Consider the following 16913-nt stretch of genomic DNA (forward strand, 5'->3'; position numbering starts at 1 on the left):
TGTTGCTGAATCAGAACAGAAAGTGTTCAAGGTACTGTGATGTTTTTTGCACTGCACCAGCAGAATGCCCCATCATTCCTGCTTGGTTGCTCCAGTCGCTCAATCTTCTCTTTACATGGCTAATGTGTTAAAAGCACAATTTATCCTTTTATTTGTAAAGACTTTAAAGTCACTTGATTTGGGAGCTTATATCTTCCATTACCACACACCCCAGGTATGAAAATGTATTAGTTCACAGGGGCAAGAGCAGCTGACGGCACCAGAGGGTTGTCATGAGGTATCAGAGGCAGACTCTGATGCTTAGGGGAGCAGCCGAAGTGTTTGCAATAAAACAGAACATTGATAATGTTTCTCTTGAAAATCCTGGCATCTTGGGGGCACAGAGCAGAAAGAGCCATATCTCAACTACTCCAACATATGTGTACGTTACTCCATTGTGGTTAAGCTGATGATTAAACAGAACTGAGTAACCATTGTCAACAAATATGAATGGGATTTTTACTTGGGAATATAGTTCAAGAGTTAAGAAACCCTAGTATATTTAAACCACTGGGAAGTTATTTGTCCTATGAGAATTTACATGGATATTTATTAATAAAATAATTGTTTTGCTTTTAATTGGCAAGTGACTGTGTAAGTAATCTTTAAAAAAAAATTTGTTTTGAGTTAATTCCAGAAGGGGTTCAGGCCATCTTTGGGATATAGTCCATCTCTGCCCAATACAGACTTCACTCTTTTTAAATCAAAAGTGCCTTCAAATTTTGACTTTAGGGTTTAAAGATTACAATCCTGTTTCAGTAATCCATGAGATTCAATATTTAGAGCCATATTCTGCCCTTGACTCATGCACAGAATTCCCATTGATTTTTTTTATTTGTATTAGCTTTGATCCCAGAGTATGTGCCTGACTGAAAATGACCAAGGTCAGAAGAACTTTAGTGAAAGCTGCTCACAGTATGTGACATTTGAGCAATGTGAGCATTGCAACTCTTCTTGTTTTGGGTGACTCAACTAACTAAACAGCCAATAAAACAAATACTTACTGAGGTTTGTGTCCGAGTACCTTCTGTAATAATTACTGAATGACAGGGTTGGGCAGATGGAGTAGTAGGGGATTGGCCTGTACACTAAGATCAGGTTACATAAAAGGCAGCTGCAGCAGGTTTGGGAATGTTAGTAGAATATATCCCTGGGGAACATTGCTCAGTGAGTTATTGGATTCTGGAGCCATGAGTGGGTGCCCATTTTGGGGGAACAAATATCAGTGAGTATATTTCTCTATTTACTGCATAATGTCAGTTAACAGGATAGATACAATGTGAACGTTAAGTTTAAAATTCAAAAGGAGGATATTAACTACCAAGATTTAAATAACTATATAGACAACACTGAATGAAGGAAGCTGGACTAAGAATTCTTTTGAGCATTGGCTATTGGGATATAGTAGATATGAAAGTACTTAGATACTATAGTGATGTGTATGCTATAAAGGTTGAAGATAGATACATGCTGTTTATTTTGCTTATCATATATGTTTGCGAAACTGAGCCACCGAAGCAGATCAGTGCTTAAATTTTAGGCACAATTACTGCTCTGACATTTTTAGCTCTGTTATTTTATTTAGTAATTTTCTTTTATTCCTAGATTTAATTTTAATAAACTGTCTTTGGAGGATGAGGAAGGAGAAGACAAGTCACAAGAAGGGCTGAATAAAGCCAGCAAAGGTGGACTTATCTATTGCGACTATCTACATGTAAGTGTGAAGATTGGATTATGTTACTGCCCTGATGCCTGTTACAATTTGAGATGTTGACATATGGCACTTTCTTTTCCCTCCTTCTGCCAGCGAAGGCCAACAATCAAGGCAAGTCCTTCTGATCCCTGTTCCACTCCCAGCACTCAGGATGTATCCACAGGCATCTATATCTCTTGTCCTTTGAGTTAAACTCCCACCCCAGATTCCATGACAGCTCACATACCCGTTAATATTAATGGGATGCTTGATTATTTTTTAACTTGTTGAGAAAACAAATTGTTGTTTAGTCAGGAATTATTTTAGCCCTGCAGCTAAATTGTGAATGGAGAAGGGTTCAAGTAGAGAGTTACACTGAGATGCATATAACACATCACCTTGATAAATCACAGCAAAGCAGAAGATTCATTGTTTTGGCAGATGGTTACCCAGGGCAAACTTTCAGTATGCTCAGCAGGGGCTCTGCAGTTCTCATTAGCCATTGTGATTAAATCCCTGAGCAGTAATCTGAAAAAAAAAAAAAAACATCTAAGTGTCTGTAAAATGTTGTAAATTTAGCTCATGGACCCAGTTCTTTCATCAGTTGCACTGATGTAAACTGAAATAAGTTAAGTTACTCTAGACTTATACAGAATTTGTCCTAAAATTTATATAATTACATTTAAAAAAACAACCTTCATTAAAAGAACAATGTCAAGCACTCAGAATTTAGGAAATGCCAGTAATATGATTCCCGGGCAACTTTGATTCAGCACGTTTGTGTGTCTGCATACAATACGGTCTTTAATAAGATGATCACCAGAGCATTTTTTTCTACAGGACTTCTGCCTCACTGAAAATGAATTTCATTCACATATGATTTATAGACTACATTAGCTATTTTCCTTTCCCATCCCTTCCTTATCTTCTTTAATAAAAAGCAAATGAAAAAGCTGTTCAAATGGCTTTCTGAACTATACTGCCTGAAAGAACGCATGAGTATCTAAAAGTCAATAGATGGCTAGATTTTGCCATTTTTCTTCATGTTAAAGATTAATAGATTTTAAGACCACAAGTACTCATTGTGATCATCCAATCTGGCCTCCTGCATAATACAGGCAATTTGCCTGAATTAATTCCTGCTTCAAGTTCAATAGTAGTTGTTGAACTAGAGCATATCTTTTAGAAAAACAGCCTATCTTGATTTAAAAACTTCCAGTGATGAAGAATCCATCACAACCCTTGGTAATTTGTTCCAATGATTAATTGTCCTCTCTGTTGAAAAATTGCGCCTTATTTCTCATCTGAATTTGTTGAACTTTAACTTCCAACCATTAGATCTCATTATAGTTTTGTCTGCAGGACTGAAGAGCCCTCTATCAAATTTCTCTTCTCTATGTAGGTATTTAGAGTGTGATCAAATCACCCCTTAACATTCTCTTTGATAAACTAAATAGACTGAGCGTCTAGACTTCCAGTATCTCTCATAATTAGGGCCCTACCAAATTCATGGTCCATTTTGGTCAATTTCACAAGCATAGGATTTTAAAAATCATACATTTCATGATTTTAGCTATTTAAATCTTAAATTTCATGGATTTGTAATTAAATATATGGAGATATACCTATCTCATAGAACTGGAAGGGGCCCTGAAAGGTCATCGAGTCCAGCCCCCTGCCTTCACTAGCAGGACCAAGTACTGATTTTGCCCCAGATCCCTAAGTGGCCCCCTCAAGGATTGAACTTACAACACTGGGTTTAACAGGCCAATGCTCAAACCACTGATCTATCCCTCCCCCCTTAAGGCTTGACCCAAAAAGGAGTTGGGAGGGTCACAAGGTTATTGTACAGTGGGTTGCAATACTGGTACCCTTACTTCTGTGCTGTTTCTGGCAGCGACACTCTGCCTTCAGAGCTGGGCAGCTGGAGAGTGGCAGCTGCTGGCCAGGAACCCAGTTCTGAAGGCAGAGCCACCACCAGTAGCAGCACAGAAGTAAGGGTGGCATGATACGGTATTGCCAGCCTTGCTTCTGCGCTGCTGCTGGCAGAATGCTGTCTTAAGAGCTGGGTGCCTGGCTAATGGGCACTGCTCTCTGGCCACCCAGCTCTCAGATAGTGCAGAAATAAGGGTGGCAATACTGTGACCCTCCCAAAATAACCTTGTGACCCCCCCCTTCAGCTGCCTTTTGGGTTAGGACCCCCAATTTGAGAAACGCTGGTCTCCCCCATGAAATCTGTATAGTATAGGATAAAGGCACATAAAAGACCAGATTTCATGGGAGGAGACCAGATTTTATGGTCCGTGACACGTTTTTCATGGCCATGAATTTGGGAAGGCCCTTCTCATAAGGTATGTTTTCCAAATAGTACTTTACTCTGCCAATAGCTCCACTGAGGGTGGGAGAATCATATTTCTTTCATCTACTCCCAGATATAAACAACAGAAAAAATCAATGGATTGGCTCACTATTAAAGTGCAGAATAAATAAAATGCAACTAAAAACCTGTGGGTTTTTTTTGTTTTTGTTTGTTTTTCGTAATATTCACGTAAGTTCCCATCAGGAACATTTTGTTGAAAACCAACAGTGGAGTTTGAGATTATTACAAAAATTCTTTCTTTTAAAGCTGGACAAAATATTGAATGCTCAAGAGCTGCAGAGTGAAAAAAAAGGAAACAAGATCCATGATGAGCATCTTTTCATTGTGACCCATCAAGGTAAGCTACAGGACAGAAAAAGGTTGTTGTCTGGTGCAATCACACCATTTGTCTGTTTGGTGCTAAAACATACACAGAAATTGTTTTGATTTTGGATACAGTTATAAATTCCTACACGAATACCAGCTTTCTCTTCCATTTCCATGCCAATACAGTATTTGTGTGTGTGTGTGTGAGAGTCCATAATCCATACTTGAAGAGTTTTAGTAGAGAATGAGAATACCCCTCAACATAATTAATTATATACATAAGAATGGAGATGGCTTAGTGACCTAAATCTCAGGTTTAGAACACCTAGACTCCTCAGAACTGTAGCTTCAATTGTGGTGGAGCAGATTCAGCCATCTAAAATAGTAAAATGAGTACTACGCTGTTTACTGTATTTGGGTCTTTTTTAGAAGACTTCCTAAAACTGAGGTTCTGTCTTAGCTGTTTGGACATTACACATCTTATGGTGCTTTGTGTAAGAGGACTGGTTTGTTTTGGTAGCCTGGCCAGGTTTTCCCCTCTGCCCAACTGTTGTTAATATGCTATATGCCACCCTAGAGTTCTAAAAGTGAATATACTGTAATTAGTTCTGTTAACAGTCTCAGGTGGTAAATTAGTCCATGCAACAATGGTCTGAAGAAGGGAGAGATTCTTTAAACAGCAGGTACATTTGTAAATCAGTATTTCTTACACCCCAATCACATGGAAATAGAACATTAATTTTAAATTAAGGTTTAACAATAAATTTGAAAATTAACCTCCTAATCTACTTGCCTAACTTCTTTCTACATACCAGCAATGGCAATGAAATTAACACTAACAATGCCTTTCTTATTGTAGCTTATGAACTTTGGTTTAAGCAGATTCTGTGGGAACTGGACTCAGTTCGGGTGATCTTTCAGAATGGCCGTGTAAGTTATATACAAATATTTATTGTATGAAAACCCAAGCCTCTTTCTGAAAGCTTGATTTTTACCAAATCAACACATACCCCCAAAATGAGATTTAAGGCTGAAATTCAGCTCTTTAGTGATACCACTTTGCCATTATGATAGTCCACATATTTTGATCTGTAAAATCATGCACTGTTCTGAGGACTGTATCCTCTAAAGTAACTGACCCACACAGATCACTCTTCAGGAGCAATCACTTTGGACAAACTACTCAAGAGCTCTGATGATGGTTATCTGTGTGGGTTGCAAATACTAACCTAGAATTATTTTACTGCCAAAAAAGCATGGCTAAGAGAAAAATTATAAATAATATACTAGAGGACTTTTTCCTGTTTTATATACCAGCAATTTTATACAATTCAATGTCCCATAGGCCATCTATCTGCCTATATTTTTTTACAATAGCAAAATTATTTAAAATTATTATTTGTATGTTGAAAGTGTCCCTTACCTCTGAAATTTCTGATCCAGAAAATATTATGCAAAATATTTAATGTTTTTTTTATCCATCAGTATATAAATTGCTGGTAAATAAAATAGGAAAAAAATCTCTAGTATTTGGATGTGATTTGATGAAACTGGTGAGGGGAATTATCAAATCAACAGCAGATGCTTATATGATGAAACTTGAAAAAAAAAGTGAATATTTTGAGCATTTATTAACACTGCCCCAAAGTGAAATTCTTTATACACTTATGAATTGTAATGACAAACTCTTGAGTTTCCTCTGATGTGTTGTCAATCAGAGATGGCTGCTGTATGGGATTTTAATAATAAACTGATAGTTGTAAATGAAAATCCAGCACTTGTGGATATTATAAAGACACGTAGCATTGTTTGGAAGTAGACCTTGTAGTAAAATGTGGGGGAAAAGATGCAAAAAGTTTCATGAAAAATTAGCCCCCCCCTTTTTTTTTTGCTGAAATTTAGAATGTTGATTATTTTTTTGTTGAAATCTGAAATTCAGAAAATTTTAACCATCTCTAAAATGGGATAAGTTTCTCCATGAAAGTAATATTTTGTTGAAATGTAATTTAAAATGTTGTTGAAAAATTGAAATTCAGAAACCAGTGGGAGGATTATGAAAAAGATTAAAATGTAGCATTTTCATCCCTCCTTTGGTATTTCTTGGTTATACTCATTGACTGCCTTAGCAATCTCAAGTGGAATCCTGACCCCATTGAAGGCAATGGCCGTGTTGACACAAAGTTGACTTGGGAACTGCTCTGCAGTTCCTTCCCCACTCACTTCTCCTATTTCTTCCTTTATCCCCCCTTCTGTTTGCTAGCAAGCATCTTCTCAGCTGTGCCACACCACTTTCTTAGCCACGTTACCGCTCCTGTTTCTTCTGGCCTGCTTCTCCATTGACTCTAATTGAATTACACTGTGAATGACTTTGGCCTAGACTTTCAACTCTTTCAGAGTGGTAGCCGTGTTAGTCTGTATCAGCAAAAACAATGAGGAGTCATTGTGGCACCTTATAGATTAACAAATTTATTTGGGCATAAGCTTTTGTGGGCTAAAATCCACTTTATCAGATGCATGGAGTGGAAAATACAGTAGGAAGATTTATATAGCAGTACATGAAAAGATGGGGATTGTCTTACGCAGTGGGGGGTTGAGACAAATCAATTAAAGTGGGCTAGTATCAACAGGATGAAAAATCACTTTTGTAGTGGTAATCAGGGTGGCTCATTTCAAACAGTTAATAAGAAGGTGTGAGTAACAGTAGGGGCAAATTAGCATGGGGAAATTAGTTGTTTTTTTAGTTCTTGTAGTGACTCATTCAGTCCCAGTCTTTATTCGGGCCTAATTTGATGGTGTCCAGTTTGCAAATTAATTCCAATTCTGCCATTTCTCATTGGAGTCTGTTTTTGAAGGGTATTTTTTTTAAAATTGCCATTTTTAAGTCTGTTATTGAGAGTCCACGGAGGTTGAAGCGTTCTCCTACTGTTTCTTGAATGTATAATTCTTGACATCTGATTTGTTTACTGCTATATATATCTTCCTACTGTATTTTCCACTCCATGCATCTGATGAAGTGGGTTTTAGCCCATGAAAGCTTATCCCCAAGTAAAATTGTTAGTCTATAAGGTGTTACAACTCTTTCAGTAACTTTTTGAGTTAAAAACATGGGAAAAATAACTCCTTTATAACTGACCCAATTAGAATGAGTAAGCAGCCAGAGCAAAAAGCCCTCACAGTTGATCTTTTGTGTATATATAAAGCCTAAAAAGTATGATTTTAGTTATATGCATGAGTCTACATTAAATACAAACTTTGCTATTGATTTTTACACGGAATACACTGAGATACTGCAGTGATGGGTGAATAACATCCTAAAAGAGATTGATGGGTAGAACACACAGGTATAAATGGCTTATCAGCTCAACATTCTCAATCTGGTCATAAATATTTCTTTTCTAATAAGGTGAGAGATGAGAGAAACATGCTCAAGGTTGTTGCTCGAATGCACAGAATTTCAATGATCCTTAAATTACTTGTGGAGCAATTTTCAGTTCTAGAAACTATGACTGCATTGGACTTCTTTGATTTCAGGTAAATATTATTTATTATTTATTGATTAGCATCAATGCTTATGTAACTGTCCTCACTAGAGCTAACAGTGCGGTTTGAATCCAGGGCTTTCAGAACTGAAAGCCTGAGCCTCTACCACTCAGCTGAAGAACTAAATCAATTAGGTCAGCACCAGGGCCGGGTCCAGCGTTTTTGCCGCCCCAAACAGCGAAAAAAAAAAAAAGCAAAAAAAAAAAGGCTGCGATCAGCGGCACTTCGGCGGCAGCTCTACCACCGCCGCTTTATTCTTCTTCGGTGGCAATTTGTCAGCAGGTCCTTCCCTCTGAGAGGGACTGAGGGACCTGCGGCCGAATTCCTGCCGAAGAGCCGGACGTGCCGCCCCTCTCCGTTGGCCACCCTAAGCACCTGCTTGCTGCGCTGGTGCCTGGAGCCGGCCCTGGTCAGCACAATGAGTGTGTATTTGGAAGAGAAGCAGCTGTATTAATAAAAGATAAAGATCAATAATGGTCTCTAAATTGATTGCAAGTCCAATGTATTCTGAGGTTTTTAAACAGATGTTTGTCTTAATTATTTGTATCTGACTTTGCTAGCTGAGATCACCATTACAAAACTAAACTAACAGTATGTAAATAATCAAAATGTCCTGTCATTTGGTAATGCCAAGTTAAAACTTAGCAATTTCCTTACACTATTCACAGCCACATGTTCTCTGCAACATTTTATGTCAATTCATAAACTTGTGTGGGTGAGAGAAACCCATGCTCCACATCTAGAGCATGAGCTAGATGTTTTAACCCACTGGTTCTGGGGCTTCACACATCTAAACTTAAAAAGGTTTGCAGTGGTCCTGGATCACTGAAATATAATGTTTCCAGAGCCTGTGGAAAGCAGCATGTTGCTGCCAGCTTTTTGCCACTGACCCTCCATCTCTCTTCACTTCCCCATTTCCCTACCAGGAATTTCTCCTCTCCATCTACCGATAGAAGCAGACAGTATTACCTGGAAGCTTGTATAGCTCTTTCTGGCTGCTGGCCTGGCTTCTGGGATCCATCTGCCTGTCTCGCTTCCAGGAAAGAACTCCTAATTTCACACCCAGGCTCCACTAAGGCTCCATGCACCCCCATTTCTAACTTTCCTGTGGTTTCCACTTGGGTCACATGTGGTCATGTCATCCAGCTCCCATCCCTTCATGGATCCTTTTGGCAACTTATATATTTGCCTTCTAATTCTCCACTTTTTATTACCACTTCATAATACCCCAGAAAACATCACTCATGGTCCTTAAAAGTTGCCATAATCCTTTTCTCCCATTTTTAAATTAAAAAAAAAAAAAAAGCAGGGAGAGAGAGAGAAAATAAGTGGATTAACCTTCTATTTTGAGAGATCCTCAAATGCAATTTTCAGAAATGTATTATTGTATAATAGGCAATTATACAACCAAGTCAACAACTTTCAATTCCATTATTATAACCACGGTATCCCTTATTTTTGAACCACTAAATTTGCCAGGAAATGGGAATCCTGGCTATCCTTATTAATTAATTCTTCCAACTTGCCAACATGGTTTAATTTTACATCAATCCCACATAATAAAAAACTAGCCATGGTGACACCGACACCTTATCCTTTTGTCCAGAAAAAAACCCAGACAAAACATTGTTCTGATCTATGGAATAATTTAAACACCAATGAACATATTATAGTTTATTTTAATTTTAATGACTCAAGACACCTTTCTTAATACCTGTTTGGCTATGTATGTTTAGAAATAAATTAATATTCATATTACATTTCCTTCTGAACATGTTTTTTAAAAAAATATTGATTTCAATATATAATTTGTTGTTATTTACTTAAAAATAAAGAAATCAGATTTTCATTGTGATATCTGGGTTGCAACAAAGGAAAAGTCAATGTTGCGGTATATCAGAGCGTCTATTTGATATGCTTTTAATGTTAGAAATGTCTATATAGTTTTTTTTAGTTATTGATAGGAAAACCACAAAATACCCTTATTTTTGAAATAATATGTCATTACTCTATCTTTTTCCATACCCAAAGAGATTACTTAAGCCCAGCATCAGGTTTTCAGAGCCTGCAGTTTCGCCTGTTAGAGAATAAGATTGGTGTCCCACAGAGCCTGAGAGTCCCTTATAACAGAAGGCATTACCGTGATAACTTCAAGGGACATGAGAATGAACTGCTGCTTAAATCAGAGCAGGAGCCAACACTTCTGCAATTAGTGGAGGTAAGTGTTTAAGTGTAGACCTGCCCTATTTTAAAGTAGTATTCTTACCCTATTTTTGGAAGGAGAAATTGATTTGAGCGAGAAATTCCCAGTTTCTCAAAGGTATTTAGGCATTTTATTGAAATCAATGGGAGTGAGATGCCTAAACACTTTTTTGGGCTGAAGTGACTTGTCCAGGTCTACAGAGGGAGTCAATGTTAGATGGGATCAGAAGTGCGGAGTTTGTCTTCCAACTCTGGGATAATTTAAGAGTAACTCATGATCTGTATCACCTATTTGCTTTATGTTATTTTATTTTTAAGGCATGGCTGGAAAGAACACCAGGACTAGAACCAGAAGGATTTAATTTCTGGGGAAAATTTGAAGTGAATGTGTTAAAAAGTCTACAAGAGGAACTGGCAATGGTTCAGGTAAATTATGTATCCTTAGTCTATCAATAAGCATAAGATATGTGATAAAAGAAGATCCTGCCATTTTAGTTAACGTTTTAACCCAATCACTGTTCCTTTCCCTTGGTTCATTCAGTCTTAAACAAACTTTGTTTTTAAGGAGCAATGGAACTATGCACTTGTTTCAGGCATATATGGGCCAGTTTATAATTTGACTTCTAAAACGTGTGCTATTTGAGTGATTTTTTGATTGCAAAAAACAGGGTTGAAATCCTGACTCCAGTGAAATCAATAAGAGTTGTGCCATTGACCTCACTGGGGCCAGAATTTCACCCCAGGCACTTGAGTCTGAAGATCAAAGTGCAACTCTTCTAAGAACAAGCCCATGGGAATCCGTATGGAAGGAAATGTTTGCATACACTATTGTGAGGTGGAACTGTGCTGTTTCACATAGCTTTACTAAATGGTACATATGGGTTTGACAAGAAGGGATTTCCACATACTGATATTGAACTTACTGAACTATATATGAATATTAGCATGAGAAGAATGTTTTGCTTTTAAAAACAAATCATTTAGTTGCTCAAGAGGACAAAAAATATCTAGATGTGAATGATTATGTATCTAACAAAATGCTCTCGTGAATTTTGAGAATTAATTTCTGGAAATGAATTTCTTTAGGTCAAATCACATTTTTAATGAAAAAAATAATTCTGTATTCAAAATCCAGGAAATTTTGACCAGCTCTAAGATTGTCTTTCCAAATGCTGGGTTTCGTTTTCTTTCTTCATTCAAATGAAGAAACTATAAAATCAGACTTCTAAGAACTTAAGGACAGATTTAAAAAAAAAAAGAATTAATTATGTAATTGTGTTCCCATCTTGTGCATGTATTGATCTCAACTAGGTATGAAAACTGGCTAACTGGTGTGGTGATTTAAGTACATTTGTGCATGCACTGGTTGTAATAATTGTGTTTTGCATAGGCAGTGGTATATCTAACTTGTTTGAAAACATGGTCCTTACCCCAAATGTGTAAATTCATAGAGGTATGATGCTGAAAATTGCAACTGTATAATAAATAATTCAAAAACTGTAGGCCTCTTCTAAAAACAATTATTTTGTTTTATATTTTAAAGGCCAAACAAGAATCAGAGGAAAAAGAGGACCTACTGGCTGAACTTCAAAAACAAAAAGAGATTCTTATTTCATTATTTGATGAAAAACGCCATGAACATCTTCTTAGTAAAGGTAGGTTATGTTCACATCTGGAAAAAGATAATTTGATAACAGTAACTGGACCCCTTGTGAAAAGAAGTTTAAAAATACAAGGAAGAAAGTTATCTTAGAAAGTTACTTGTGATTTGCTTTTTTTAAATCTTGAGTGTTATGATGATTTGGCAATTTTCCAAGTAATGGTGGAATTCTGTATACAGCTACTTTTGAAGCAACTCTGATAGCTAAACACTATAATGTATAGTTTTTTCCTACCATATATTTTTGTATACTATAGTGGACTCTGGACATTTGCAGGAAAATTAATGCAAAAACTAATAACATCTGTAATTTTGCAGGAGAAAGAAGACTCTCTTATAAAGCATTGAAAGGAGCTTTAATGATTTACTTCTACAGGTACAGTAAGGTGATATTTCTGCAAGATTTAGTGGGAATGGTGACAAAAGGAAGAAGTCAAGGGTAGCTGATGTATTATACGATTTGTTGAAAAGCTATTCTAAATCATATACTGTACTTTAGCAAGGTCCTTAAATTCTCCTAAGGCCAAATTGCTATAAACATGGAACACAATGCAACTCACATTTTAGAGGGTGAAAGCACCTATTAAAATACTGATTTTTCTATTGGTAGAAGAAATTTAGGGGGGGGGGGAATTACCAAAGTCAGTGCTATGCACACTTGAAGTGGTACTTTGACAAACATGGCATAATAAGAAAATATCAGTACGGTAATAAGAACTTTCTTTGTGTCTTGTATTTCATTTTTCAAGAGAGGAGCCTCGCTTTCAGGTTCCCTTTCAGCTTCTTTCTTCTCTCATGGATATTGATATACTCATGACCAAATGGAGATGTAAGTTTCCCCTTCTTTATCGTGGTAGTATCTCTTTTAGGTACAAGATTGTTTTTCCCTTTATTACTATAGTTGTAACCAAGGTGTGTTCAATTAGAATTCAGAAGACCTCCTCCCCTTCTTATTCTAAGGACAACTGCTTTTGCTTTGATCTGGAGGGCAGGTGTGACACTTCCTTAGCTGTTGATGCATGTACATGGAACAGCCATTGCCTTCCTTTTGAAGCTAAACCTATCACCTCCATGATGTGCCTAAAATTGGGGCAACATCTTTTTTTCTAAGAGAATTACTGTATATTTCCCAGTTTCTCCCCTCACCTCATGACTCTTCTCTACCCAAACATTCTTTGCACTCTCATAGCCCCTGTCTACATTACAGGGTGAAACATGTTGCAATCTATAGGATGACAGTTAACAGTACTCCTTACTCAATATGCAACATGCTGAAGAGTGATAAAGTCTCCCTGATGACCTAGTAGGTCACCCTCTCTATGACCTTTATCTCTGATGTCCCAGGAAAATGGTCATAAGCATTCCCCTGAACCTCACATGAAACTGTGATACAATACAACTTGCTATCTGGCCAGCTTTAATTGGAATTTCAGTGGTCAACACCATTATAACCAAACCCTTGTTTGTATCCTAAAGCAGCAACTTAATATAAAAAGTAAGTTATAAATGCCAAATTCTATTGATTTCTGTTGCTTAGACAACCATGTCTGCCTGGTGCACAGAATGATTGGCAGCAAGGCTGGCACTGGAGGATCATCAGGCTATCAGTATTTGCGCTCAACAGTGAGGTAAGCATGAAGAAAAAATATTTAAACTTCACAATATTATTCTTTACCACTCCTTAATCTGCATACAGTACATTAAATTAATATGAATAATACTTTTCATTTCATCATATCCATGTAAAAAGTATTTTAGTATTAGTGAAAGAGTCCAGAAAAAAAGAGCATAGGCCCAAACATATTGAAAATAAGCAATTAGTATTACATAACCAGTGTCTACTGACACTTTGAACATTGGCGTCTTTCTATAAATAGCTGTGTATAAATAGCAGGAAAATGGTGACCTTTTATCTTAAAAGCTAAACTATTCTTTGAATTTAGGGACCGGGAACACTTGAACATATGCTGGTAAAAGATATTAGCTTTACTGTTTATGGCTTTTCAGTTCCTTTTTGTGTTTTGTCAGTCAGCTTGTGAGAAAGAAGAGGTTTTTTTTTTTTTTTCCAAGTGACAGGAGGGGATAGTCCATAGAAGTCAATGCAGATATGAAGATTGATTTATTACTGAAAATGCACAGTTTCAGTCATTTAATATTTTCTCATATCCAGTCAGTCGGTCAACGCTAAAGCTTATATCTGTACCTACACCTTGACAGTTGAGTTTTGTGCCTGGAGAGCAAAATGCAAAAAACACTTTGGATTGTTTGAAGCATACATGAAAACATCTCTTCGTCTAGCTGTAATCTTTTTGTTTTGTTTTTTTTGGTAGAAGGTATTATGCAACTATTAGTTTCAAACACTCTGTTGCTTTTGGCAACAGCTCTAATATTGATTTAACTCACTCCCCTGAAATGATGTTTGAGATAGTAATTGTCTGTAATTTTCATCAAACAGTCAAAGTAGAAATGCACCAGGTTTGGGGTTTTAGTACAAATGTAACTTGGGCTAGGGTTACAAAAGGCGCTTAGGCTTCTCAGTGAACCTAAATTTCAAGCCTAAATCAGCTAATGACTGAGTAGAAGCCATGAAAAAACATGGTTTTGACATGAAGGCAGTTTTGGTTGAGTTTCACTTTGTGGCTCATTTAAGAATGAAAAATCATGGAGATTGAAACCACATGAATCCAAATCAACTTTGTGTCATTCAGCTCTAGTCTGAACTGCCACACTTGGTGGAAAAAAATCTGAAATCATAACTAGTGGATGTTTTCCATTAGAAGATCATGGGGGTTAGCTTGTGTAGTATACTATTCAAACACATTGGGAGTCCCCAGGACCCTTTGTAATGTAATTTGATAGATCTGAACCAAGATTAGGCTTTGTAGAGCCAATTATGGCCTCTCTAGGCTACCATATTAAAGTTAATGCATCTTATTTTATTTTTTCAGTGACAGGTACAAGGTGTTCGTAGATTTGTTCAACCTCTCAACATTTTTGGTGCCGAGACACTGGATACCAAAGATGAACCCAACTATTCATAAATTCCTTTACACAGCAGAATATTGTGACAGCTCCTACTTTAGTAGTGATGATTCAGATTAAAGAACCCTTCCATGGTGATCAATTTTAAAGAACTTTGAACTGTCATATGAACTGGTTTTGACCTTTTGTGAGGTCCCTTAAATTTATTAAATGTTACAAAGCATGTATATATATTTATGCACGCCAGGCTGTAAGATTTAAAGCATGTGATGAAATTGTGGACACATTATAAATACTATGATTTAGAGATACTAACTACTACATTTTCATATTGAGGTATTTTTAAAACATTACAGAAATAAGAAGGCAGAGTTTGCTAAAGAAAACAATATACAGAGATATTAATGACACTTAGCAATACTGGATCATTATTATTATTAGCATTAACCACAGTTGGATTTCTGTGGTTAATGCTAGGGATTCATTTTGCTCAGTATCTTTACAGAAATATTTCTGTTACCAAAAATCACATAGGATTTCTAAAATTTCTTTGGATTATTTAAACTAAATTTACTCTTCTATATTTATGCTTATTTTTGCATTTCTGGCAGCTCGGACAATGAAAGTGGACTAATCAGTTTTACTTTTGTTTAGTTCATTTCTTGTCAATTTTCAGGTTTTCACGCAGTAGCAAATGCTTGAGGATGATTATTATTTACTTTTAAAATATGTCCCTGTTGGGCATTTTTATTGTACTGAGATTTTTATACAGCTACATTTTAGAAAGTCTAAATATTGAGCTAAATTGGACCTGACAGTGTCCCTAAATAATTTATATGGAAAGAGAAAAATCTTGATTCTTATGTCATAATAAAAGTGTAATAACTATAAAACAGTAACAAAATAAATATCTGATATTCTGTTAAATACTTGTTATATACTTTATCTTTGTCTCATACTTCATTTTTTCACTTCAAATAAATGGCTATTAAAAACTTAAAACTCTTTCTTATTATTAATTCTTTTTATTTTAAAAGGAATTTAGTTGTATAAAATAGTTCCAGAATGAAGGCATTAGAAAGAGAAGTCCTTTTTATTTATCCAAAGTACCGGTATAGTAAGGATAGCAGTAATACAAAGTTCCATCGTACCATTCTGCTAATTTGCCTCAAATCAGGACTAAAACACATTACCTTATAGAGCGTGGAGACGGTAGGTATTTCTGTCCATTAAATCTTTGTATTTGAACACTACAGCCTGTTGAGATTGAGTCACAAATTATCAGGTTAAGTTTTTAATACTCTTCATGCTTGTTCACTGGGAAATAGACAGACTATCAATAGCAGTCAGATGGCAACAACTTTTAAACATAAGACCCAAACACAAAAAAATTCATTATTGCTCTTATCGAACCTCAGATGGAACCTGTACTGATGCTATTCTTCCAATAAGTAATAAATGCTACTGCTTAATTGTTCTCACCAGTCTTTCATATACAAGGAAAACTTCTCTTACAGCAAATGGGCTTCATTAGAAAGCACAATAAATCCTGCATCTTGGCAGGGGGTTAGACTAGATGACCCTTGCGGTCCCTTCTAACCTCTGGTTCTATAATTCTATGAAACAATAGAAAAGTGTTCCAAATGGAGGCATTGTACTCCGCCTCCTTTGTGTTTTAGTTTCTAAAGTCTGCCTTTCAGAAACTGGATGCTATAGTAACTGCCTGTAGTTAGAACCCTTTTTAGTATCTCCACTGAGTGGCCTTACCTCACTGGTGTACAAAAGTGAAGTTGCAACCTCCCTCTTAATAGCCTAGACACGTGTATTGCTACTAACTCAATTTTGCTAGCAGAACAAGTTACCAGCAAGACAACTTAAAGTAACACTACTTTTGCACTTAGGAATTTTCCCTCCTATATTTTGATAATCCAAGATCTGATTAATAGATTCATAGATTCCAAGGCCACAATCGACCATTATGATCATCTAGTCTTACCTCCTGAATAACACAGGCCACAGAAAAGCATCCAATATTGATTTTAAAATGGTCAGAGAGAGATAATCCACCATGACCCTTGGTAAGTAGTTCTAATGAATAATTACTCATTGAT

At 36.4% G+C, this 16913-nt stretch overlaps 1 protein-coding gene across 2 annotated transcripts; it reads left to right on the forward strand.

Annotated features, from left to right (window-relative positions):
- Positions 1 to 1099: 1099 nt before the first annotated feature.
- On the forward strand, positions 1100 to 15804 carry TDO2 (tryptophan 2,3-dioxygenase). 2 transcript variants are annotated; one of them, XM_005299329.4, is made up of 12 exons: positions 1100 to 1264; positions 1645 to 1753; positions 4359 to 4449; positions 5278 to 5348; positions 7822 to 7949; positions 9990 to 10176; positions 10479 to 10586; positions 11704 to 11815; positions 12139 to 12196; positions 12570 to 12649; positions 13358 to 13448; positions 14769 to 15804. In XM_005299329.4, the coding sequence occupies exons 1-12, from the start codon at positions 1230 to 1232 to the stop codon at positions 14920 to 14922; spliced, it is 1224 nt and encodes a 407-aa protein (XP_005299386.1). In that variant the 5' UTR covers positions 1100 to 1229; the 3' UTR covers positions 14923 to 15804. The 2 variants fall into 2 exon arrangements, with proteins under 2 accessions (XP_005299386.1, XP_065452552.1); XM_065596480.1 differs by lacking the exons at positions 13358 to 13448; positions 14769 to 15804 and having other exon boundaries at positions 1109 to 1264; positions 12570 to 13064.
- Positions 15805 to 16913: the final 1109 nt, after the last annotated feature.

This window comes from Chrysemys picta, chromosome 5 (genome assembly GCF_011386835.1).
Source record: "Chrysemys picta bellii isolate R12L10 chromosome 5, ASM1138683v2, whole genome shotgun sequence".
Lineage (NCBI taxonomy): Eukaryota > Metazoa > Chordata > Testudines > Emydidae > Chrysemys > Chrysemys picta.

What these genes read in the sequence shown, in the direction of transcription:
- TDO2 (XM_065596480.1), top strand. Translation starts at nt 1,230, where the DNA reads ATGAGTGGGTGCCCATTTTGGGGGAACAAATATCA. An exon ending in TTTTGGGGGAACAAATATCA is followed by an intron (nt 1,265 to 1,644) that starts GTGAGTATATTT and finishes TTTTATTCCTAG; the next exon opens with ATTTAATTTTAATAAACTGT. An exon ending in TTTCATTGTGACCCATCAAG is followed by an intron (nt 4,450 to 5,277) that starts GTAAGCTACAGG and finishes TTCTTATTGTAG; the next exon opens with CTTATGAACTTTGGTTTAAG.